The sequence below is a fragment of the Palaemon carinicauda genome, chromosome 29 (assembly GCF_036898095.1).
Source record: "Palaemon carinicauda isolate YSFRI2023 chromosome 29, ASM3689809v2, whole genome shotgun sequence".
NCBI classification, from domain to species: domain Eukaryota; kingdom Metazoa; phylum Arthropoda; class Malacostraca; order Decapoda; family Palaemonidae; genus Palaemon; species Palaemon carinicauda.
The window spans coordinates 75,387,015-75,413,423 of record NC_090753.1 but is presented as its reverse complement, the minus strand read 5'-3'; the positions used below and the strand labels follow the sequence as shown (position 1 = coordinate 75,413,423).

General features: G+C 37.1%; 1 protein-coding gene across 3 annotated transcripts; it reads right to left on the bottom strand.

Moving 5' to 3' along the window:
- Positions 1–2,639: 2,639 nt before the first annotated feature.
- Positions 2,640–24,930, bottom strand: LOC137622250 (double-stranded RNA-specific editase 1-like). Of its 3 annotated transcripts, none has more exons than XM_068352765.1 (8): positions 24,795–24,930; positions 17,383–17,498; positions 16,539–16,614; positions 11,058–11,224; positions 10,672–10,930; positions 6,963–7,117; positions 6,469–6,673; positions 2,640–3,238 (listed from the first exon to the last, which is right to left on the bottom strand). In XM_068352765.1, the coding sequence occupies exons 1-8, from the start codon at positions 24,808–24,810 to the stop codon at positions 3,144–3,146; spliced, it is 1,089 nt and encodes a 362-aa protein (XP_068208866.1). In that variant the 5' UTR covers positions 24,811–24,930; the 3' UTR covers positions 2,640–3,143. The 3 variants fall into 3 exon arrangements, with proteins under 3 accessions (XP_068208866.1, XP_068208867.1, XP_068208868.1); XM_068352766.1 differs by having other exon boundaries at positions 6,469–6,670; XM_068352767.1 differs by having other exon boundaries at positions 6,963–7,099.
- Between the last annotated feature and the right edge of the window lie 1,479 nt (positions 24,931–26,409).

Below are 26,409 nucleotides of genomic sequence, written 5' to 3'. Positions count from 1 at the left end.
GCTGGGCGGGTTGAGTGTCTCTAGGTCGGGACTTATGCCTGCTAGACTTGGCCTTACGGTCAATGGCTGGCGCCATCATGTGGCTACCAGAGGCCCTTCTAGGAAGACACTCTCCTACCAGCTTGACCCTTGAGCTTGAGCCTGTATTAAGGTCTCTCGGCTTGTCCTCGGGTACGAAGACCCATCTTCCTTGAGGAGAACCAGCTCTCCTTCTCCGGAGAACGGGATCATCATCTCCTATCTTCCGATCCCGAGGGAGACCTAGAAAAGGATCTCCTCCTCACGGACCGCTCCCTCTTCCTTCTACGCCTCCTGCGTCGTTCTTCCTCGGACGAGGCTGAAGACACTTCTACCGAAGAGTCTGACCCACCACGGAACCGAGACCTCGCGACAGATGGAGCCCTCCTCGTCACCTGTTGGGTTCCAGACGTCGAAGGCTGCAGAAATTCTTCCGGGACTGCTGACAAAGGCGCCGGAAGAGTTGACGGCCGATCCAAGAAAGGGAAGGACTCACACAAGCCCTCCTCCATCCTCAACGGAGACTTGCCTGGAGTCCTCGGCAAACTCCATCCCCGGGGATCTTCCTGCGGGGAATCTTGTCTACCCAGGGCACCCTCCGCTGCCGAAGCGCCGGAGACATCCACCCAAGAATCTGGGGAAGAGAAAGGGACATTTTTATTCCACATGGGGTCCTCCGCCGAGACGCGCTCCCCTTGCACGAGAGCAACGTCCCGCGGACCCCCACTACTCATACTTACGGGCGCCTGGGTCGCCGTAAAAGAACCTGAAACCCCAGCAACATCCTCCTGGGGAAGAGGCACCAACTTCTTCCCTTTCACTTACTTACCTCATCCCCTACTCTGGGTAGGGGAAGAAGAAGGAACTCTATTCGATCCCTCGCCCGCAGAAGTCGCGGGAGAAGATATACTAGTCTTCCTGGGAGACCGCTTCGTAGTCGTCTTTTTGGTCCCAAACTTGACCCATTGGACCTCACTCCAGTCAGCACATTCCGGACACGTGTCCGAAGAAGAACACACCTTACCCCTACACGTGGAACAAAGCGTGTGCGGGTCCACATCGGGCTTAGACAAAAAAGCCCCACAGGATTTCCCGGCTCTAGGCCCAGGACAACGGCGAGCATGGTCCATCGCACACAATCGCGAAAACACTAGACACAAGCACAACAAAAAAAATGAGAACCCTAAACACAATGAAAGCGAAAGCACTAAGCGCGTGGGCAGAGCACAACGGACCATGTGGTAACCACGTGGCCGCGAGACACAAAGGGTCGCACTGAGAGCAGAGGAGTGTCGTGTGATAACGCGACGCGACCAGAAAACTTACCGAAGCCTACGACCTGGGAAGCATGTGGCCTGGCTTGGTATTGCCCTCAGGGCACGTATTCCTCCGCTAGGCCTATCATGATAGAAAATGGGAGTAGGGTAAACTACACAAAACTCTGGTCATTTGAGAGGAGGTTCCAGGTAACTCCTATGAAAGTGTTTCGGGATAAGTCTCTGTGATGGAACAATTGCCTTTCAGAAGATATACATTCCATCTACGAAAAAGATCTTGACCAACACAAGATAGGAACTTGTATCCCAAGTCATCCCAAAAGTTATTCAAAGCAATCAGTCTTTATAAAGTAGTTGGTTTCAAATCACCCAAAACAACAGGACCATTTTAACATGGCTATCCACATTATGACAACCACCTTGACTAAGGCATGCAGATTGTCTTCGTTCCGAAAACCCTGGACAAACAAAAATTCTTGTTCTTTGCCAATATGCAATTTTGTAACTTCTGTAAGTTAGGGGCATTTAAAAAATTAAAACAACCCTGAAGGATTTCAAAGAAATACAGCATCCATACATGGTACTAGGCACACCTATGACCCTTGTAGTTAGTCCGAGGCAGATGGTAAAATCAAACAGGCAAAGCACTTTGGAAGTAATGTAATGGTATGTCAGGAAGCCAGTAACCTTTTAACCCACCTTGTGAAGTCAGTCTGACTTGTTAGTTTTCTTAAGGAAATAGATTTAAAAGCCACTCATGAACCCCAGAGGACAAGGGCCTAGACTGAACAGATTACATATGATCAGCACCCCAGTTAGGACCAAGAAGGGCCCGCCAATGGCTACTGATGTGGCCAGAGATGCTAACGAGTTAGTCCGGGACTTAAACCCGGTCTGACAATCATCAGGCAAGGGCGCTACCACCAGGTCACCGCATAGAATAGACAAGTCTGTCTACTTTTTACTCTGGTCCGAAGTCTCTGGAGGCACCACACACAGTACCTTCTCCAAAAGGTTGATTTGACTAAGACTGATTTTTGGAGTCATATTTTCTCCTAAAAACATGGCACCCTTGTGAAGCATTGTTTGTATACTTTTTAATGGAAGTGATGCTAGAGCGCTTGTAGTGGTCTGCGCGCTAGGATTTAAAGATGGATCTTTTTATGACAGAGTGAAGGTAGTTACCAAACACCTGGGGAGAGTTGGTCTCCCTTGGCCCTTCATACTACAGGTTCAGAATATAAAACTTAAAGTAAATATTGCAATCTAAAAGACCTGTAATACTTTAAATTTGGTTTTATTGCCAATTCATATCTATTTTAAGAAGGATGAGAAATCTAGCAGTGAGAGAAGCTTTTTATTTCTTTACATGTATGGTGGTTAAACATTTATAGATTATCAGACATCACCTAAGCCCTCTTAAGTCAATAATTTATTTACCAGAAACTCCGACATGCTCAAGAAGCAGTACTGGTCAAATGTAAACTAACCTACATGACATTTATTTCAAATTTAAAACTAAAGTATTACACCAACATACACTTAACAAGTGCATGAGAAAACACGTGTCAATTCAGACTTTTTACAATCTTCACTACTTTTACTTGCAAAAGTTGTCAACTCAAAACCTAAATTGAAAATAATTCTTAAAATTAACATAAACTTGTAAAATGGATATGCATAAGCTATATGCAAGAAATTATTTGTAAAACCTAAAACTTACAAAACAATAATTGTACAGTATTTGAAAAATGGAGGAAAACTTTGGTACAAAAGCTGAAGGAACGACCTGGCAAATACTACCGAGACAAACTTGCCAAACAATATTCCATTCTAGGTCGTCATTAATTATGACGATGGAGGTTCAAAGGTTGAATCGACGCCATACAGCCCAGAAATAGCACTTTTGGCAAGGTTGAACTTGGCTTTCTTTACATTCGGCCCTGTAAGCAGAAAGATAATTCAAATAACCTATTTTGGACTGGTTTCCAAAATTATACATCAACTGATGGAGGATAAATGACATGGTCTGAAAATTGATTAAAAAAAAAGTTATTGGGGTAGAATAAGACTTTATATGGGTATGGGGGAGCACAGATCCAAAAAGCAATTGGCCATGAGAGTTGAAAGAATACCTATTCAAATTTCTGAAGTATAAAAGAAAATTGTTTCATGGAATATTTCAAGTACTCCTACATTACTGAAACTATGCCATTTACTTCTCAAATTCTTTTAAAAATTGTAGCTTCTTAATATTAACAATTTTTATTTACTTTGCATAAAAAACTGTGCAAGTTTTTTATGCACTATTAGAACTCATATGTGGTAAATTTCACCTGGCAACTATGACACTGAGCCTAAGGAAATTGAGGGTTTATATTTTATTTCCTTTGATATTTCGTTAATATTTTTTCAGACCAACAAAAGTTACTAGGCTACCTTGTATATCACAAAGTATCATTACATTATCTCAATAATGGATAGTTTTATTTTCTCCTAAGATCCTAATTACATCTACTTTCTTCATTTTGAAGGATTCATCTTTTGTACGGCCATTTTGGTATTCCTGTAATAATCAAAGTTGGACAACTTGGAGCTGTCACAGCTGTATCATAATTTCCCCAAGATACATAAGAGTAATTATACATTGAGGTTTATTTTCCTGGACAAGTATAATTTGCCTTTATTTATTATTCCATAGACACGTCAAAAGGAATAAATAAAAAACATTCGTCAAGCATGAAAAGGAAGATTCTAATAAAAAAAAAATTCTGAACTTAATGTTCAAATAAATTATTTCAAGTTTTAATAATTTTCAAAGCAATATATATTTTTCAAAATAACTTAAAAAATCTTTTTAGTTTTAATGTCGTAAAATTTTATTACGAAGAGCACATAATATAGCCATAAAACAAGGAAATTACGAACATAGAAACAAATATTAATACATGGCATCTGGTTCCCTTATGCCTTCTAACCAGAATATTTTTCACCTAGCTAATGATTGAGTATTTTCCCTTTCAAGATTCCAAATTTGATGTAATATCTTCCACAAGAATTTCCTTCAACCTCAGAAAAGCATTAATATCAAAACATTCCCAGGTCATTATTCCTTAACTAAAATATATGGTAGTTTTTCCTTGTTATTTCACAAATTAGGCATGTATTTTTATTCAAATCATTTGAGAGAGAGAGAGTGGGTTAGTTTTGCGATACTATATTGAAAATGTATATTTGTAGTCCTCAACACTCCAATCAGAGATCTAATCACAAGATTTGTAGCCATGAGAGCATTATTTACAGCCAAGTCCCAATAATGGTCAAAACTATTACTCCGACCCAGTTAATTTTAAATATTATTCCTTTTATTTAAAGCATCGCGCCAACAAGGCAATTTGGGGATGCTGGAGACCATTTGCAAATGTCAACCATGATAGGTGGGATAACCTAAATAATCCAATAGAAAATTATCATGCAATTGCCCTAAGCTTTCGTCAAAAATATTATTGTCAAAACTAGACCTACACCCTCTACATTTTTCCCAAACAATTCCATCTACCATAGGTGCCACTCCTTACCATCACCTTTTTCCAGTACCTATATGATCTTATCACATTTACTGCTAACTCAGAAAGGTTTAGAACACCCATACAATGGAGCTGCAAGGGCCGCTAATCAAAAACAGCCTTTGCCTTATGGCATATCCTTACACTATGAAATAAATTTTTTTGCTCTTCCTAAATTTAAATACTTACCAATTATTCATCATGCTAAGAAAATGAAAATTGGGTTATGCACTGAAATGAAAGATTTTATAAATTAAGTGAGTGATATAGTTTCTGAATCAAAGTAGTATGAAATCTCTTAATTCTGGTTTTAGAAACACATTACAAATCAGCCTAAGGCTCTCTTAAAACACTCCTCCTGCCAGGCAAATCATCTACCTCTGGAATACCTCTAGCCACCACTTATTTGCCAATGAAAAAAATCCTGACCAAAAATTCATTTTCTAAAATTTCACTCATTATCTATTGACATTCATATAAGGAGTCAAAAAGGTACCCAGCTAATGTCTTATTGACGTGATTGAAGTCTATAAACCCTAAGGCACAAAACCATTTTCTAACAATATTTCAAAGTACCATAATAGCATCTATAAACAGCTTCCTTTTTATATTGTCCGCATGATCCCAACACTTATGCCAATAAAATGTTGACTTGAGAAGGTCCTCAAATAGCAAACGTTTGGATACAAACAAATCCAACTAAAATCATGAATTTAAGATACTGTATTATACTTCCTAATGTAACTTAAAACAGTAAGCAAGACGACACTTGCATAACGAAATGGGACATTGGTTAACATTTGCAGCTTGAAAAACGTAAGCATACAAGTAAACGTGAAGCATACACTGGGCCATAATTTGAACATTCGTCTTGCTACAAGCTTATTAGAACCTATCAAGTTCATAATGAGGACTTACTTTAATTTTTATGTATGAGCTGCTGAAAATCTTAAGCATACAAGTATACATGAAGCGTACCCTGGGCCATAATTTGAACATTCGTCTTGCTACAAGCTTATCCTGGTAAGTTTGTAATTTGAGGACTTGAGAGTGTTTTGGAGAGATTATCACATTCCATTCTTGGGGTTTGATCATAGAAAGTAATTGAGTTTGTAAAGCGGTTTGTAAAAATAAAATATTTTGACTGGATAGTTAGGTTTCATACATCAGATAAATAATGTAAATTTCCAGAGGGATAGCTGGGTGTAAATTGTGCATTTCTACTTTCACCTGTGGCTACAGATGAGTGAAACTTCATATAAATGGTCTAAGAGGTGACTGGCACCTCAATTTCTAGTCTGTCAGGGTTCAAATCCTTGGCCAACCAGAGCTTCCAGAAGCTCTTATCAGAGTGAATTTCCCCAAGGATCTTTGATCCGGAGGCAGAGCAAATTTGACATCAAGAGGACTGTCTTATTAAATGTAACTGTTTATGCCAGAAACCTTTGAAAGAAATGTTAAAACCTGGATAGCTTTATTTGTAACCTTAAACCTTTACTGCCAGAAGAAACTTATTTTACAGCAAAATTCTAGCTTAGGAAATGATTATTTACTTCAGTCTTACGAGAAGCAAAAGGAATTAACTCAATACTGTCGAGCAAACTAACCTTCTCCGACGAAGTTCTGTTCATCAATTGTGCAGGTAACTTCGAAATATATCTTCCCATCTTTATTCAACTGACTGATTTCATATTGAATGCCAGGCTTCATCTGGTGCAAGACCATCACTGGATGCATGGCTGCAGCATTCTCAGGAACCTGTTTGGCAGGCTTGGGAACCTTTCCTTCAGCATTCGGTACTACAGGTTCCTGCTACGTTAGGGTAACATTAGTAACCATATGAAAGAAAAGAAAAAAAAGGCCATGTGAAAAAAAATTTATATATACATATACCAAGGCACTTACCCAAATTTTGGGGGGTAGCCGACATCAACAAAAGAAACAAAACAAAAAAGGGGACCTCTACTCTCTACGTTCCTCCCAGCCTAACAAGGGACTCAACCGAGTTCAGCTGGTACTTAATATGAATATAAACATTATTTTTGGTCACTTATGATATGTCTTCATTCAAGTGCAAAAATTTTGTGAATCCTTCCCATACCTTGACGCCTTCTGCGGGAGTTACCACCCCTCCTGCTGTGAGCGGACCTCCGTGTGGTGCACGACCACCTAGGTGGGCTGAAATGGCCTCCGTGAATGCTGCTGCGCTTGCAGCCTCCTCTTTTTCTGCTGCTGATGCTAAAAATGATGTGAATCCTGTCACAAAATGGAAGTTTAATGGAAAAATATATTGAGCTTACACACTCCCATCAACGAAATAAATGAATCACAGACAATGATAATGCTAAAAAGGATAACCATGCAAACATAGGATATAAAACTTGCTGTGAGTAAATTAAAATGTGTACAGTAGCGAGTTCAAAGGTCATCTCCAACATAAAACTAAAGCAGCTAAACATTTCTAAGGCATACATACTTAAAAACAACCAAAGTTCTAAAGCGTACACTCTTGGGAAAAAAAAGGGGGGGGACTGCACCTCAAATCAATTTAATGCATATTTAAGCAAGAACAGTTAAGCAGGATGTGTAAACAGCTCTATCAAACTGTACTGTGAAATCAAAAATTATGGAAGGACCTTGATACTTCAGGATAGTTACCCTAAAGGTAATAATCTGTTCCCTAGTTTGCAATTCGGCTTTTGCACAGGCCTTGGAGCATGTGATGCCTTTTAGAACTTCCAATGGTGTAAAGAAATCAATATATATTGTAAAATGTGATTTGGTCTAGAAAACAAGCTCATAACATATGCAGAGGATGCTTCTCTGCCTCAATTCTATTTACTGAATTATCTTAGGTGGGTGTATCCCTCAATGCAGAGCTAGCTATATTAGCGTATGGTGCACTTTTAAGGGGCAAAAAATTGATGCAAATCCTAAAAATATGATTGTAAAGTTCATGGCACCCTGCCCTTCGAACATTTGTAGCTTGGCTAATAAAATAATCTAAGATTTCTTTATAGGCTGTATAAAACTCACCCTTGTTAATTTTTTAACTAAAGTTTAATAAAAACCAAAGTAAAAAAATTCTAGTTCAGAATTTGAGCAAAGGAAAAATGAAAAAATTGCAGTTCAGGATTTGGGAGGAAAAAAAAATAATCTTGAGAAGGGAACTTGTGATAAAATAACATCTAGGCTAACCAGGGTTACTCAAAACTAAAAATAAAATAATTGCATGCTGGTATTTGTGGTAGTTCACTTCAAATAGCTTCTCCAAATGTTGTAAAGAATAAAACAAAAAATTTAGATGGTAACTAAAATCAGAGACTATAGCAGTAATGCACATATGGGAATGATATACAACTATCTATTAACTAGAGGCAATCCCAATACAGTACTGTATTTTCGTAACTTCATAGGTACAATAATCACCATGCTTTGTGAACAAAAATTATTTGTAAAGAAATATATACAAATTATTGAAGTTTCAGACATTATATTATTTCATGAACACAATCACACGGTATTTCATCTCGAGTTACGAGTAACTGACTACACGCATGACAATTTGAACTAAATTAGGAATTAGGAATACTGTATCAACAAGCAAAAATTCTCGCTGTGTAATAATGAGAGCATCGCGCGATAAGCAGAGATCCGCCACTAGGCTAAAAACGCAGTATTCACATGATTTTTACAGGATTTAGTAGCTCAAAACCCCCTTACTCAGAAAGAACCTCAGACTCTTCCTCTCTCCGAGAAACAATCACAGAAGCATCTTATGCGAGCATCTTTGGCACTTGTTAGGCGTGACCACGTGTTTTAGAGTCGAGATCTCGATTGTTCATTATAAAAAAGTGTTGCGTTGTAAAGTTAAGTTTTGTTACAATGGCCAAAAGGAAGCATAAAGAAATTCGTTGGCTAAGTCTGAAAAAACAACAGTACAAATATTCTAACATTTGCTCAAACGATACACTATAAATATAGAAGCACCAGTGAGAACTGTGAAAAGCAGACCAAAGTTTTTCATAAGCAAGTAATAATGTTAATATGGTAGGATAACTATTCCCCTGGACAATTAATCGCAAAGCATGAAATAACGTGAGTGAACGACCTGTAAACTGGACAATGGCACAAAATCCAGGACTTATTTTTTTTTAATTTGAAGAAATTTCATCATAACCAATTGATGATGCTGAAGGGGTGCCGACACTGACAAAACAACAGCCACGAGCTTTTTGATAAGATGCTCCGCTGTATTTATGAGAAATAATTGGTGGGAGATAAAATTACCGAAGTCATTATTTGTGTAAAAAGAAAGATTTTGTATGCCGAGCTTTTGAAAAATAGAACCAGGTCCATTAGCAGTGACCAAACTAGCTAAGAATGGTTCCAGAACTTCATGAGAACTAGCATCTACTATATAGTGTTGTGTGACAGCGAGGCTGCGAGCCCCGATGTCAAGGCAACAAAGACATTAGTTTCCAATTTTATAAGGCACACGGATTCTAAGTCTTCCATTCTGCGACACGACCAGTGGCTTTTGAGCAAATATGCAGAGGAAGATCATTCCTTCGGTTAGGGTAATTCGCAGTCACAAGCCTATACAGTTCTGCTGCCTTTGCTGATGCCAGCAGGGATTACAAAATTGAACTACGGCTGATGAATCGCTTTGATAATTCACGGTCCTTCAATTAGTGCTAGCTACAGATGAAGAAACTTAAATATAATGCGGTGGTCAAACAAGGATTGGGCGACCAGCATTTTATTTGTGGAATGAGTCTGAGGTTTTAGATCACAATTAGGAAAACCCTCTCCAAACATGGATACATATGGACAATTTTCCTATGCATCTTTCAGACCTTGAAGACGAACTAACGGGGGTTTTTATTTAACAATATCCTGCCTCTCGATACCAACCAAATACTAACAACGGATGCACAAGTAACTATACATTCTAATGATTTTTTAGCATTAAAAAAATTATTTCCAATAAAAAAAATTTTGAAATACAGTACTGGATAGAAGATATTCCACCAGCAACTAAGGCTGTACTCTGAATTTCCAAAATCCCAAGTCTGAGGTTGTCAGTAATTTTTTCTTATATTGTTCCATTGTCATTAATTGATTAGTAATAATTTCTAATGCGTGTTATAATCTGAAAATAATAAATTTCAATAAAATATCTTTAAAAATTTGAGTATTTATGGCTGTGTGGAATGCAAAGTGAATTTTTTTTAATTTCTCATGGGGAAAACTTACAGGATCCAACCATTCACAGTTGCAAGCTTGCTCCCAGGATGTACTACTGTACTCTAATCAAGGAACTCGTATAGGCAGCTTTTTACGTAGTTTATCCAAGTATATGATTACCCATTACCGGTTTAAACAAAAAATTAAAGCTTCTTTTAATCATATGTTACTTCAACTAGAAAATGTAAGATTAGAGAAGTTTACCTCTCCAAATTAAAGGGTAAAATAGTTTATACGGTATATTTCAATAACTCGATGGGATTATATTTTTTAAAATACCAAATTAAAACCATTAATCTTTGAAATATATAGGTGTACAGTAAGTGAACAGACCCTTCAAAATCAGATTCATAAAGATTACTACATCTTCTAAAAATCAAAACAAGAATAAGTTGAATAACCTTCTATCTGTGCCTCTAATTTAGTTTTCCCAATTAGATAGCGCTAGTTACCATAAACCTTTACCGATTGGTTGAACTACCACACAACACCTATAAACTATCTACAGACCCTGAGCTTAAGAGAAAACATACTAAGCCAAATTAAATAGCCGTGTTTACCTGGAGGCACTGCTGTGCCGTAAGGCTGTGCAGCGGGAGGGGGACACATGCCAACGCGACCATCACGCCAATCGTTGAACAGTTTGTAAATGGCAAACGATGCCAGAGTTGCCCAAGGCGTCTTGTCCTCCTCTTTTGCTTCTTTTGCATTGGCTGCAACAACGGGTGGTTTCACAAAACTGATAAGTGCAGCTTCTGCTGCTGCCTGCTTCGCCAGCTGCTTTGAGGTGCCAAATCCACGGTACTTTTGATTGTCAACCTAAAAACAAACCAAATCTGTTAAAAGACTACAATCTCCTACTCTCAAAATATTTTCTAAAATTGCAAGTTTATCAAATTTCAGTTCTTAAAGCATTGAGAATGACAAATAGCATCTTATACACTACCTCTACAGACACGCAGAATGGCTGACTGACTCCTCCTTCCTGCTCCGTAGCATAGACAACTCCCGGACGAAGCTCGTTGAGGCACATGACTGCATTCTTTGGCTGAACGTACCTTCGAATCTTCAAATTCTTGGCTCCAGGCACCTTCTTTCTTTTAACCTTGACGCCTGCCACCACACATTAATTGAAAGGTCGCAACACACTTGTCATTGATAGGAAAATCAACTTGCACAAATATAAATAAATACAGCTATATATAAGGATGATGTCTTTCACACAGAAACAATGTCTTCAAGTGTAAAAACATGTCCCAAAAAGCAAGATTAGATTAGGGCAGGCCAGATTTTCACCAAATATGTGGAATGACTGCATTAGACACTGTACACAATGTATACTTTCCACTGCAGTCAATACAGCTATGACAAGTGTGGGCAACGCGCTTCAATTAAAATTCTCTGAAAATGTCTCTACGACTGTTAAGCAAGCACCCAGCCTCAAGCGCGGCTGTCAACCTAGGACTTACTTGTAAATGTTATACCTAGAAGAGAGTATATAAATTATATATGTATAAGAATTAAACACATTTACAAGAAATTCTCTGTTGACTCTGGTGTGCTAATATTAACTAGTGTCGTGAGGAGACATAACAGGTTAGGGGACTAATGATGACCTTGTGCGGTTGACAACCTATCCCGCTGTCAAAAACAAAGAAGAGAGCAATAAGTGCCAAGACATCACCAAACTAAAGTCTTCCCAAACAACAATTCGACCGACAATTAACAAATAACCGTTGCTCATCAATTCTCTCCTTCCACTTCCCCATCTAGTTGTATACTAATCCCTCAGACCCTTCCAGTTGCAGTACAGTACAAATAATTCAAGAGATTACACCTATCCCATCTGCGTTTGACATGTAACCTTATCAATTATTTCAGGTAGTTTACCTGAAGGCATTGCTACAATCCTAACTAATCTTACTTTAACTGTCAGCTTTCTTTCAATTCTTTGTAAACCCTGCCATAAGATTGAACGAAAAACTCTTTGGATAAGTCTGAACGAGGAATTTAACCAAGTGATCTTGTCAAACTACTGTAAAAAAAACAACCTTATCTAACATTTGCTCCAACGACGTGCTATACACGAAAGAAGCACCATTGAGATCTATGAAATGTAGAACTAACTATTTCACAAGTTTAAGTCTAGTAATGACCAAACTACTGTTACATGACAAATACAACCAACTAGTCGAAAAGACGTACACTAACGTGGCAGTTAACTACCACATGGAATTAAATAGACTAAGACATATGTAACTACCAACAGACCTTTACTTCCATGGAACAGAATGATATACCGTATGTAAATTCAGTTTAATGCCAACAACTGGAACTTGTCAAGCAACCCTTTTCTTTTCCTATGAAATGAAACCCACAAAATTAATATCAATCCAATCTATATCACCCTTAAAAAACACTGCCTATCTTGTATCTCCCCCCCCCCCCAAGCAATTAATCTAGTTTTATAACAACAACAATAAACCTTTCATAACTTAATAATTAAGGCTCAGAATCTTCATTTTTAAAAGAGAGAGTACAGTAAACACTAATTGGAAAGGCAATATTTCTATTTTGAAGACAATCTGAAATGGTTAGGTATAAATATCTTACTCTTGCTATTAAAGGATCATTTTGCTACGAGCATATATCAAAACTACAAATCTCTGTGAAGTTTAGACATTAAAAAATAATGATTCGAGATAAATCGCACCCTGCCCTTCACTTTTACAAAAACATTTTTGTTAATAACACAAAACTACATGCCACCAGCTGAACTGAACTATTTATTACACTAAAGAACTGTCATATGAGAACCATTTTGCACTGATGTGCAGAAAATTCTAAAACAAAACCAAGCAAAACAAAAAAGGAAACCGCAAACAAAATTAAAAATAACTAAAACAAAGTGCTATCTATTGAAATAAAATAAATATTACAAAGAGCCAGGAAATATCACAAATTTAAAGTTATTCACGTGTTCCTCAACTATACAACCCACGGTCCTATAATAGGGAATATGACCTCTGCGACGCTGAAACAGCCACTAAAATTTCATACAACTATAGCCACAGGCAGGTGTCGTGCCCACCCGTTCGTACATCAATTACTCTTGACCTTTGGGCCTGGAAGTACAACTTTAAAGATTCAGGTTCGTAGAGTTAGGAAAAATGAAAATCTCTTCCGGATTGAAACTTGTTCCTACAAGAAGACAAAGCACTGCCATTCAATACAAGACTCGTCCACAGAAGGAAGTCCCTTCTGAACCAAATTACTGGCTGGTTTAAACTTTCCTGCCAGTTGTCAGTGTACCTTGTCATATACAACAGTAGCAGAAAAGACTTCTGCAACAGACTTGAACCATTGCAACAGACGAACCATTCGAAAGGAGTAAAGGTAATATATATTCTCTCAAGAAATTAGTGTAGATTTACTACTCTAGTGGCAGACCACTTTGTCTCTATGGTAAAGTTTGATGAACAAACTTGTTCAGCAGAGAAGTTAGTTGACAACTCATCCACAGGAAAGAGCAGAACTGTAGAACCCTCATTACAGTCTACGTGTGCGTGCTTCTCCCCCCTTAACTTACAAAGGCAGAACTTTCGGAGACTTACAAGGGAAAGTCTGGTATGCCACTGAAAGTGCAAGCACAGCTAATACTTGAATTTTTCCTTATTTTTTACATCTACTGCCCCTTCTGAAATTACAAGGTCAGACACATAAGAGGAATAGACAACTGGAGCTCTCTTCAAAGCCGACCCCGTTGGCATGGCAAAGACAGCCCTTCCAAGGACCTAGACCCTTGAAGGTAACAGCAAACTACTCTACATTGAGTCACAGCTACCCTTCACCCACTCCGCGTTGCTTCTACAGCAACGTAATTAAAAAGATGCAGACCACTGGAAGTTAGTGAATTGGGAACTACCTCATCACTTCAGGACAATTGGCCCAATGATTAGCCGACTGGGGTGAAGGTCACTGCCTTTGTACCAGATGAAAAACTTGAGATTTGCCAAGGTCTCATGATTTTACAAAACTTAACTAAAAGCAAGTAGGGAACTACCAGGGAACTAGTTGATCCAGTAGGATAGTCATGAGAAGCAGATCCCACAGCAGAGACTCACTGACCGAAGAAACTGCTTTCTAAGCAGTCTCTCCACATGCAATCCAAGAAGAGAGCCTTGTGCTCTCAGTTACATAAAATCATTGTTCCCATTCCCGGTCAAGCATTAGCACAGGAAATATCCAACGCATGGACTGCCCAAGCGGTGGAAGACCATGTAACAGGTCATCTGGTTTCATACCATGCGAGTGTATACAAGTGATCCAAGATCATGCTTATGTACGGGAGGGTCTCCTGCATCTTTAAAATGAAGAGACAGATCCTTGGTTCCAAAATGTGAGGGGACCCTTCTTCCGAGTGCTGTGCTCGGTCAGAACACAGACAACAGAAGCTTAGGCTACAGTACCATGTACTGCATCCTTGTCTAGGTTTGGTTCTCTGTACCGCAGTGACTTATGTAAACGTAACGAGACATGTCCAAGTATCATGTATCAGTCTGAAGAGTACAACAAAGATGAGGTAATGTCTTGAAAACCAATGAATATTCTCAAACAAGAGAAGGCACTTCATAAAGCACCAGAACAGATGCCACACGTTCAAGTACATTCCCCAAATGAAGCAGGAGTTCAGCAATGATCAACAAATACCCTCAGGGTCAGATTGTTGTCTTACAACAGCACAAGGCGAGGGGGTTGAACTGTGCGTGCTACAGGAACAATGATTAAAATAATGGCATGGAAAAACCTACCACACATTTGCTGTTTTTACCAGGAAAAATTGCATAACCTTGAATTATTAAAAGTTAACATGAAAGCATCTGCATGCGTGCAATACACTTCTGAAGAGAAAACAAAAAATTAACCAACAAAATTGAGAACAGGTTAAAACAGCCATAATTAGAGAGGTAGGAGTATGTTCCCCGCTTGCAGACGAAGTAAAGAGTGTGTCCGACAGAAATGTTCGATAGGCACTTCAGCACCACCTGTCCTGCCAGTGGTTATAGGCCTGTTAATGTTAATGGTCATTCTAGCGTCGCTTAGGGCACTCTCCTATCAAAGGACGATGTTTTGCGTTGAAAGTTGTTCTGGAACCTCAAGAGTGGAAGACTTCATTTCACAGTATACTTTACAATTCAGACAGGACAGCAGACTTAAATTATGCTTGTATTAACTGCATACTAACATTGTATTAACTGCATACTAACAAAGTACAAAAGATTATATATATATACCTAATACACACACAAATATATATATATATATATATATATATATGTGTGTATATATATGTATAAAAATATATAATTAACTTGGCTGATTCCAAATAAAACTTAAATGTAACAGTATGACATGCATGGAGGTACATGTAATTTAAATTTGATACATAATTACAGCTGGAGTTCACCAGTTTCTTCAGATCCTAAGGCATACATCCAAATTAGTTTATAAATTTCTTGAAAAAATTAAGTTGAACGTATGCATGCAATAAACTTGAAAATATACATAGAACAGTTCGTGTTACAAAAAAACACAGTTCGTGTTACAAAAAAACACTGACACTAACTGCATTTAGGTTGTGTAAACTGAGGAATCTATAATTATGAGTATTAAATTTATAATTATACTATTGATGAAACTTCTCATCAGTGCTTCTCATACCTTACCTTTATTTCATGGAAATAACTGAACATTGAATGATTTTTTTTGCAAATATCCCAGAATTTAGTTTCTCCCCAAATGCTTAACTGTTCCCAACACATAATAGAAATCTTCCATATGAATACAATTATTTATAAAATACAATAAAGCATGAGCGAGTTGACAAATTATCTTAGTGGGCATATTCTAAATTTTCTAGAAATAGTGTGTTATATTCGAAAAAGCACTGAAAAGACAAATTCAAAGAAATTATCAATTCAACCTACTGTGATAAGCATTTTCGAAATCTAATGCTGAGTGTGCATATCGTCTTTGGCGCAAGGATGAAAACCAAACCTTGGCTCTTTTTTTTTGGTGTAGAACTTCTCCGTTTGATAAAAAAACTTAGTCTTTTAATGCACACCATGAAAATTAATGTTTATAAGGGGTTACATACTGAATCTCCTGCTTTTAATATAGACAAAAAACTTTGAAGGGGAAACAAACTCTTAACACAAAGGGAATGCACACTTTACCCACATCATTAAAGGAATAACGAGTTGTAACACTTCAAAATATTAAATCTCCACACCTCTTATATTTCACAAATTATTTCAAACAAGAAATCACAGATCAAATCTGATTGTGCACTTTAAATTAAAGAGGTGCCTCAAAGTATACAAAAAATACTGTATTCTATTACTTCCTGTTTACAAGATTAACTCACCTCCAGGTTTCTCCCAGGGCCTTTTCCTCGTCTTCTCCTCCTCTCCTTCCATAGGCATCTCATTATCAGAGGCCCCCTAAAAAGGAACAACCATCTTTGGTCAAAATAAGGGTGTTGCAGGGAAAATAAACTAGATATATAAATAAGCTTTTATGGGCACCCCTGAACTTCTACCAGTGTCACCACTGAAAGGAAATCATTATGGGGCACGTTACAAATGGGGTAAAACCTTGCAGTGGCACTACGAGTTAAAAATGTAGAGGTTGGACAATAAGACAGAGGGAACAGGTCCTCAACTTACAAAATTTATCAAGGTTCCATGAGCCTGTTTGCAAGATATTTGTAACTTTTGACCTAGGTAACAGTACTCTGACTACCATGCCTATGACTCCCAGCTAAAATAATAAATAGTTGGGTTTCATAAGAAAATGTGTGGTTATTACAAATGTCATCTTACATACTGTATAAAACAGTTTTAATACAATATTTCTTAATCTTAAATTTGTGATTTTCTATTGAATTTGTATCTTATCGTTTGTAAGTTGGGGACTTTTTGTAGTTGTACACTAAAATGTATGCGATTAAGGGCTGAAGGGAGGCTGCAAAGAGCTGACGTACCCTTACAGTGGACAGAACATCCCTTAACAACATTTCTCAAATCCATTAACATTCCCTATCTCAAGAATATGTATGAGCACACCACAAGTCTACTAGAGAACCAGCAATTCGCTAATCTACAATATACCGTACAACCTTCCCGTTCTGGCCTAGTCACTTACTAAAGCTTGCTCTTTAGGCAGAAACCATTCCTTATCTGAAAACAAAGACGAAACAAAGCACTTACATCACTGGCATCCATCATTTTCACGTCCAATGGCGAAGGTAGCAAATTGTTTGTCTCCTCAATAGGGGTTTCTACCACTGGAGGCTCAACTGGGGTATCCCTCCAAGCACGGCGACCTAGAACATTCAAAATCAGATTAAAAAACAGATAAATAATATTCCCTTCCACTTACAGGCAGTAAGTATAGGTGCTATCAGAAATATTTAGTTATAGTAAATTACAAAAGTGCTAATTATCAAGCTTAGAAAATCCATAAGCCAGAAACATACAATGTACAGCTTTGCTTCAGTGAGGATAATTTTAAAATGTATAAAATGTTAACTACATAGAATGCTCTTCACAACCTAATGCTATTTGCAACAGTTTAGGCACACATTTTTATTATACAGAATCCTAAAATGGGTCTGAATTTTTTTTTTAATTTGGTGCTAAAAATTGTGTACTATAAAAAACAAAGCAGCCTATTTAAAATAGTTAAGCTAATATTTTTCATGCCTTTTAAAATTATTGCCAGCCACATGCTCATGGTAGAACAGTGTACAACATAAGGAATCTTTTCATGTAATGCCAGAGAGAATCTTTAAATGCCAGGATTAACTTTTCCAGTTCTTTTGCACCCCCATCCACAATCTTTAAAAAGTAATTTGAGGCCCTTTGAGTCAACAAGCGTAGATGATTTATTTGAATTTATCCTAACTATACAAACAACTTGAATGGACGCCAGCTTTCAGCAAAGCTGGATACTGCTGTTAAACTATCACTATGTGGCACGTAAACCTCTTCACTGCGATGATGTACACTGAACGTCAAACCATGCCAGGTACATTGGTGTGCAAGTACAAGCTATATCATTAAAAAATATAACCCATATGCAAGTTTAAATAATATGTTTATTCTACATCATACCCAACAGAAGGATATTGCGAGTTAAATGGCATGACAGGATTAGAAATGAAACTATGAGATTACTCGAGTGCCATATGTGAATGAGATCATGGCGAGGGGTAGATGTTAATTGGGCTCTATAAGACACTAGAAGAGTTGGAAGACCCAGGCCTACATGGCTAAGGCCTATGAAACATGAAGTAGGCAATAATGAATGGAGAATCAAAGCTCAAGATAGACAACTGGCGAAATCTAACCTTGGAGCTTTACGTCAATAGGCACGGGAGATGATGACATCGTACTAAAGAGTGCAGCACACTGTCGTATACCAGATCTAAGGATACTTCACTAAAAAAATCCCCGGCTCCTTTCTTTAGATTATCAAATGAAGGTTTGGGGATTCTAACTTTAATTCCTAAATGTGTACAGGCTAATTTACCTTGGACAATGGAGACATTCCCTGGTGAGCCCTCATTACCTGGTCCAACAGCTTATACACATAGCTATCCTCATATCACCCCAAAACAAAGACACGCGATTCTAGTCTTTCTTGGTCATTATGTAAGGGCTATCTCAGTGAATTTCTATGCTGGAATATGTGATCCTCCTCATATCACACAGAGAGCATTCGCTTAGGCAAGACATAGGTGTGTCGCTCACCCCCATCCCAGCTCTTTCCATTTACCTTCCATCAACTAAGACACTGGCAAGCTGTCGAGAGCTACCGTTTGGCGGAATTCCATCAGAATATTACATCTAAAGGCATACAAAATTATCAATTAAATAATTACCGAGAAAATGTCTCCATCTATATAATTCTTATCTATTTTGTTATGAATTTCCAAATTCTTACATTATTTACTTTTCTTTCACAGCTCTAAGGACATTTCACAGATCACATTTGTAACCTTGCTGTAAACTAATTTCATTCCTTTTACTCTCGCCTATCATAATTTCATTCCTTTTACTCTCGCCTATCATAATTTCATTCCTTTTACTCTCGCCTATCATAATTTCATTCCTTTTACTCTCGCCTATCATAATTTCATTCCTTTTACTCTCGCCTATCATAATTTCATTCCTTTTACTCTCGCCTATCATAATTTCATTCCTTTTACTCTCGCCTATCATCTCTGTAAAATCATATTTTCATGTCAAATATATTTCATATGTATCGTCAATTACTTTCAAAAGAATAAGTTTGCCTATATACAACGCACTGAGTAGTCCTAGTATGTTACTTTTCTGGCGATCCCAACGAACTACAGAGTACGGCGATTCAATAACAGTGAAACTAACCCTTCTTATCGATAACATATTTTTACTTTTGTTTACATTTTTTAGAAGTCAGACATATCTGCTCCAGTTTGTGGATAGCTTGTTGTGCGATAAGGACTTATTGCTTCCTGCGCACAAGACCACCTTCCACTTTATTTCTACCAATGGAACTATTCCTAATCGTTTATTTGTATGTAGTTCCTCCTCCTGCCTTCCCTGCCATATGACAAAGTTTACCATATTTGGACATGTATGTAGGCCTGAGCGTGACAAGCAGTTCTGAGACACACCCAATTTTTTGGTTTAATTATAAGTACGAAGGAAAAAGCTTTCCAACTAAAAAACAGGCGTTTAATTTAGAAAAATTTAGGTTTTCTTTGAAAACGACAATTTTACTGCTAATAAAAACTTATTAGAAATTTAGAGGTTCGCGTGTGCAGCTCAGCACGCACCGCTTGCTAGTACCCAGGAGCTTGAGGTTTTACTTGTTTAGTGACCGAAGTGACCTCACGGTGGAGCAGAAATCCATTAATCTCTAAAAAGTAACCCGGTTCTTTAACAGTAAGCTTTTGTTTATTTGCACTTACGGTCAAAATCCAGTGAAAGCACATTAATTCAGTTCAGTTGCTGGGCGGAGGGATTCACCCTTCCATCGGCGGCACCTTAGCTTTCTGTATCATAATTCTCTTCTTTTCCACATATATACACGAGGTCAAGAGGAAGGTAAGGACACGGCTTGTAGGTCAGGTTAGGAGGGGAATTTTGGGATAGTTATCCATTTTTCTCGCACGTTTCCCCCTTTCATACGCAGAGTGGTCCCAGTATGTGGATTGTTGGGACAAGCATTTACAAATTTTGTGAACTTAATATTACATTCTGTGATCATTCCCTTGAAAAAGAGCCGATTTTGGACATTTTTGTACTTATTTTTGGCTGGTACCCATAAACTAAAGAGGCTCCCCTTCTTGGATGTATAATAAACCAATGTAAAAATACGCAAATTATCTATATCCTATACTAACGGTATATTTTTCATTTATTGGTTGACATTCTACGGGTCGATTGTTGTCGCTCTCGTTCGTTTATACATAGCAGTTTTCGACCTGGGCATATACTCCTCCCACGGCTCCACCAATAGAATTACTTCTCTTATAACCCCTCCGCATTTCCCCCCGTCATTTTACCTGCCTCATTCAAGTATACGACGTCACCTGGTTTATTCAAGGATTTTACTTGATCCAGTACAGCTATACCATTCCTTTTATGTAATACTCATGTATACATAATACGTTTGACCCTTGAATTACAAAATTTTATCCAATACCATATAAAATCACCTCATTTTATATTGCCATTAAATATTATTCATTATACACTCCATTTATCTAGCTATTATTCCTTTCTACCTTTTGTTATTACCTTGTCACAACCAAATTTCACAAATACTTACTCTGGACAAGTTTCCCATTCTAGTTCATTCATGTTTACTCTCTAGACTATGTTGTTTTTCCGTTAACCAATCACGAACCCATACGTATGTAAAGTTTGCACCGAGGGGTTAACATTTCCCAACAACCCCTTTTCCATGGAAACCTTTGTACAAAACAGGTCTTAGTAAGTTCAATTGGGGTCTTTTTTGCGTATTTTACGATGGAAGTCGTAGAAACTTGTAACGACTAAAGTATTCCATACTTAATTGCATTTCGGTGAATTCTTTGATACGGCATCCAATGTTGATAATTTTCTTATATCTCATAATGTAATAGCCCAACGTTTAAACTAGCTAAGAAAACAAGGAAAGGCCATGTGGATATACAGAAGTTAAGACATCACAGTCACAACACCCAGGTGACCCACAAGATTCGTCGTCCAGGTCATAAAAGCAAGTCATTAATTTCTTTAATTTTAGTGTGTTAGTTTTACTAGTTTTTGAACGTGCGCAGCTCGACATTCCCGCTTGCCAGTACATACGAGCTTGATGTTTTATTTTCATGCGAGCGAAGCGAGCCAGTGGCAAAACAAGAACCAATGTATTTAGTGTTGCCCATGTAGACATAATTATCGTAACATTGCTAATGTTAGCGTGACAAGCTCAACATTACCTTTTGCCAGTACTAAAGGGTTTCATTGTATATTATTACATCTCAATGTATCCTAGTATTCCAACTACTTTTTCTTATAGGAAAAATTACGCTCCCTCCGAAAATAACACTCGTTCCCGTCGCAAATGAATAGTTACAGAAATATATATACATCTATATCCGCCGATAATGGGGGACCCCCAGTGGGAACTCGGGGTTTTGGGTGGGGAAAACATACTGGGGAATCGATATATATCCGTAATTCAGTCCTTTTCTTCTCTATACATTTCTTTCTGGTATTTATTATAACCGTAGAAAAAGACAAATCAGTATACCTGGATATATTTGGGAGGAGCCGTTTCAAAGGTTATTTCTTGTAGTAGTACAGTAACCAGTGCTGCCAACGCCTGATGTAGATTAAATGTTAGCATTCCATACCTGATGTAGATCAAATGTTAGCGTTTCATGCTAACATTAGCACCCATTTGTTCGTTTGTTCGTTCGCCCCACCTTCCGTCCTTCGTTTCTCTCCATTATTACTCTTTTTATTACCGTATTATTTTCTCATTTTATATTCCCATTCAATATAATTTATCATACATTCCATTTTACCTTCCTATATTGGGTTTATGTTTTGTTAATTCCTTTCCCATTTGTACATACGTTCGTTTCATCAGTTTCCCATCTGCGCATATATCCCCCCGCCCCCTGCGCAGGAGTTTCCACTCCCCCTTTTACTCTTTTTATTAGTGTTATTTTTTCATTTTTTATTCCCATTCAATATTATTCCATTTTACCTTCCTATATTGGTTTTATTTGTTGGGTTATTTCTTTATCCCTTCCCGGTTTCACATAAATACTTACCCTGGACTAGTTTTTTTATCCAGTTAATTCTCGGTATGATCTCCTCATTTTATATTCCCATTCACTATTATTTGACGTTCATTCCATTTTATCTTCCTATATTGTTTGTATTTATTTTTGTTGGTTAGTTCCTTTTCTCTCCTCTGTGTCTTATAAAACTTTTCTTTCGTCTAGTTTCCGTATTTAGTTCATTCATGTTTTCTCTTTTGTTCGTTGTTTTTCCCTTAACCAATCATCACTCTAGGCCTATTCAAATATCTCCCTACCCCCCCCCCCCTTCCTTTATCTCTGTATGCGCTGTTTTCCGACCCATTGTTCCCCTGCCTTTCCCGTTTTAACCTTTGACCTAGTTACTCGTCCTTCGTTACTAGTGCGTTTTTTTTCGCGTATTTTGAGATGGAACATATTATAGAAACTTGTACCGGTTGCAGCATTCCATATCTAATTGCAGTGGCTCAATTCCATGGTAATTTTGGTGATAATTCAGGTTATGTTGACCATTTTCTTAATCCCAGTCACAAGTTAATCCGTCAGTCTCTTCCTTCCGAGTCCACCAAGTTTCGACGTTTCCTTCATAAAAGTAAGTCATTCCTCAATAGTCATTATTCGTGTTTTGTGACCGGGGTACTTCTAGGCAAGGTTAGGTGGGTTTGTTAGGTTCTGTGGCCTTTCTGTACTTTTTATATATTTCGTACCACTTATATGGAGAAATTATTGAATATATCTGAGGAGATATTTAGCAGTTCTAGCTCTAGTAATGCCATCGTGTCGTTGGTAGTTCTGTGTACTATTCGTCTCCGTTGGTAGTACTGTGTATCAAGGTAAGTCATTCCCCCATTCTTATTATATGTGTTTTGTGACCGGGGTACTTCTAGGCAAGGTTAGGTGGGTTTGTTAGGTTCTGTGGCCTTTTGGTACTCTTTATTTATTGTGTAATATTTTTATGGTAGTATTATTTAGTTTACGTATGGAAAAATTTATTTGTACCTCTAGTAATGACATCGTGCCGTTGGTAACACTGTGATCGTTGGTAGTTCTGTCAAACATTGGTAACGTTGCTTATGTTATCGTCCCCGCCATCTGTTGTTTATATATTTTAACTCAGTATATATGTCCACAGTGTTAATATTTATATGGTTCATTTATATTGTATTTCATTGTGTGATTTCGTACAGGAAATATATGATTTCTTATAGTAGATATCGTGGTTTAACTGGTTTTCTCATTCATTTCATGCGTAATAACATCAACCAATTCGTCAACTTATAACTAACCAAATTGGTTGATCTGTTTGTTTGCGATTGAAATGGATATCAAAATCGGTTAAATCTCGTTATTTGCTATAGGAAATCATATATTTCTTGTGCGTAGTCACAAGATGTAATAATATACAAAATTACCTACTAAAGTGAAGTGAGCCTGAATTGGAACAAGACTCATTATATTTAAACATTTTAACAGAAAATATATATTTTCCTGTAGTAAATAACGTGATTTAACCGGTTTTCACCTTCATTTCAACCACAACAACAACCAATTCGGCAACTTGAAGTTAGTCGAACTGATTGTTCTGTTTGTTTGTGGTTGAAATGAAAGTCAAATTACGTCATTTACTTCAGGAAAACATTTTCTGTCCATGATAATCTGCAATGTAGTAAAACTTTACCCAACATTCCCCCCCCCCCCCTTACCCTGCCGTATTTCAAGACGCAATACATGTAGGTGGCCGCTATCATACATAACCACCCCCCCCCCCCCAAAAGGTCAAGATTTTAGTCTTTCCTTACACTTTCAATATTCTTCTAATAACAAACCTTACGCGGTATTTCTTGTGCTTTTTCTTACCTTGTTAGGTATACTGCGATATAGTAAATATTTATCCTACATTTTGATTTGTCCGACCTTCTAATCCAACCGCAGCCGTACAGAACGAAAAACCAATTAGAAAATACGAGAGAATTAAGTGATAGGCTAAAGCTGCTAACCGATATAGGATTTTAAAGGGATGACGAAAGAATCAAAGACCGCTTTCAACTACGACAGACCTTTCCGATAATAGATCCTCTTTACCTATTAAGAGATTCATAAACGGGGTTTAATGTTTGCTTAACATTAGAATATGAAGAGGGGTCATTTCGATTTCCTTCGGCATTTTTTGCACTTACAACATGGCGTCAGCTTTGGACCGAACCGGCGAGTTCCAAAGAAAAACATTATTTACTGGCTATTATATAACTTTAAAATTGGACTGCTTTACATCAAAACATTCACCAACCAATATACTATTATTTAAGATATATTTACCTCGTCCTCTCAGCATCTTGTTGATTATTTAGGGTTAAGCGTTGATGGCGTTGGAAAGACCGGTAACGCGTCGTAGAAGGCGTCTGACTGGACAGTGTTGCCAATTCCAACCATTACCCATAAACGAAGACTATCACAATGCGCAAGATGGAATAAAATTGATTTTAGTTTTTTACATATATATTTGGAAGATTTAGTATTTTGCGAAGATTCATTAATTATAAGAATTAAGAAAATTACCTTTTTTATAAAATTCAGACTCGCATTACGGGATTATTTATTGGAGAAAAATAGAGGAAATTAGCTAGTCAAGTTATTTTATCTTTTAAAATATAATATTTGAAAATAATTTTAGAGTGTTTTTATTTATATATCAGGGAAATATAATATTTTCCAAATGTTTATAAAATGGGAAAATGATTATAAAATTGTCTTCCTGAAAAATTCAGAGGAAGGCGAGACACTAAACACAATGCGCAAGACAAGATAAAATGGCTTTTTGCTTTTCTTTATATATTGAGGAAATATAATGCTTTCCAAAGGTTTACTAAATATAAAAATTTATCGAATTTACTTTGTATAAAATCTATACCTGCGTTACATGATAAATTATAAAAAAAAAAAAAATTTCGAGAAACGTAGCAAGCTAGTAAAGTTATTTCCTGTTTGGTTAAAAATAACATTTATGATTTGCTATGAGAGAATTTGGATTTTTCATTTAAAGAATATATTAAATATATTACGTTAATGTTACTGTTTTGGGCTGCCTGACTTGAAAATGAGAGGCCAGTGAACTTTGTGTAGTTTGATATAACCAAGATGGCGTAGTGTTGATATGTGGAAATAGACACCTTGTGATATATGAAAAAAGTACGTGTGGCAAAATAAATATTTTTATCTATCAAAACAATTGCACTAAAGTAAAAAGATGTGATCCTTGAGGCTGCTACAAACTTTCGATTAATTAGAGTTCAGAAGTTTTCCGTTATTTTGTAGTGCGTTTACAATTTGGCTACACTGCTTTATTGAATCTGTTCTACTGCGTAGCGTGGAATTGTTTTCAGCATATGCACAAATAACTCTCTATTGCGAAATATAAATAACTAATATTGCATTAGCACTCATGCGATTAAATCGTATAAGTCTAAAATATTTCAATCAAATATTGACGTCAGTATTTTATAAGCAATGCGCAGTCGTGCATAGCAGAATAGCCAACATATTTTCTGTATCCTTTTCTCTAAAATCTATAATAAAAGTTCATATTACTTCATTGTTTCTTTATCAACCTATCCGGAAAACTGTAGAGGTTTAATGTATCAACGTTTTATTATAGATTCTTCATCTTCGCGAAATACAAGGAGAAAACATATGATTTATAAGGTTTGCTATAATGGTAGGCCTAAGATCAATACATAAATGTTATGCACAGTGTAGAAATTAAATTTTCGACAGAATAACATAAAAAAATGTTTTCAGTGAGCAAATGACTTTTTAAATTAATTTTAAAAAGCCTCTCTTTAGTCATATGTCCCACAAAAAAATGGCTTTTTTATCTATATAATTTAGGCACTCAAGGGAAAAGTTGGCTAGCAATATAAAATTAGAGAAATGG

What these genes read in the sequence shown, in the direction of transcription:
- LOC137622250 (XM_068352765.1), bottom strand. An exon ending in AAATGATGGATGCCAGTGAT is followed by an intron (nt 16,615 to 17,382) that starts GTAAGTGCTTTG and finishes GTTCCTTTTTAG; the next exon opens with GGGGCCTCTGATAATGAGAT. An exon ending in GCCCTGGGAGAAACCTGGAG is followed by an intron (nt 11,225 to 16,538) that starts GTGAGTTAATCT and finishes GTGTGGTGGCAG; the next exon opens with GCGTCAAGGTTAAAAGAAAG.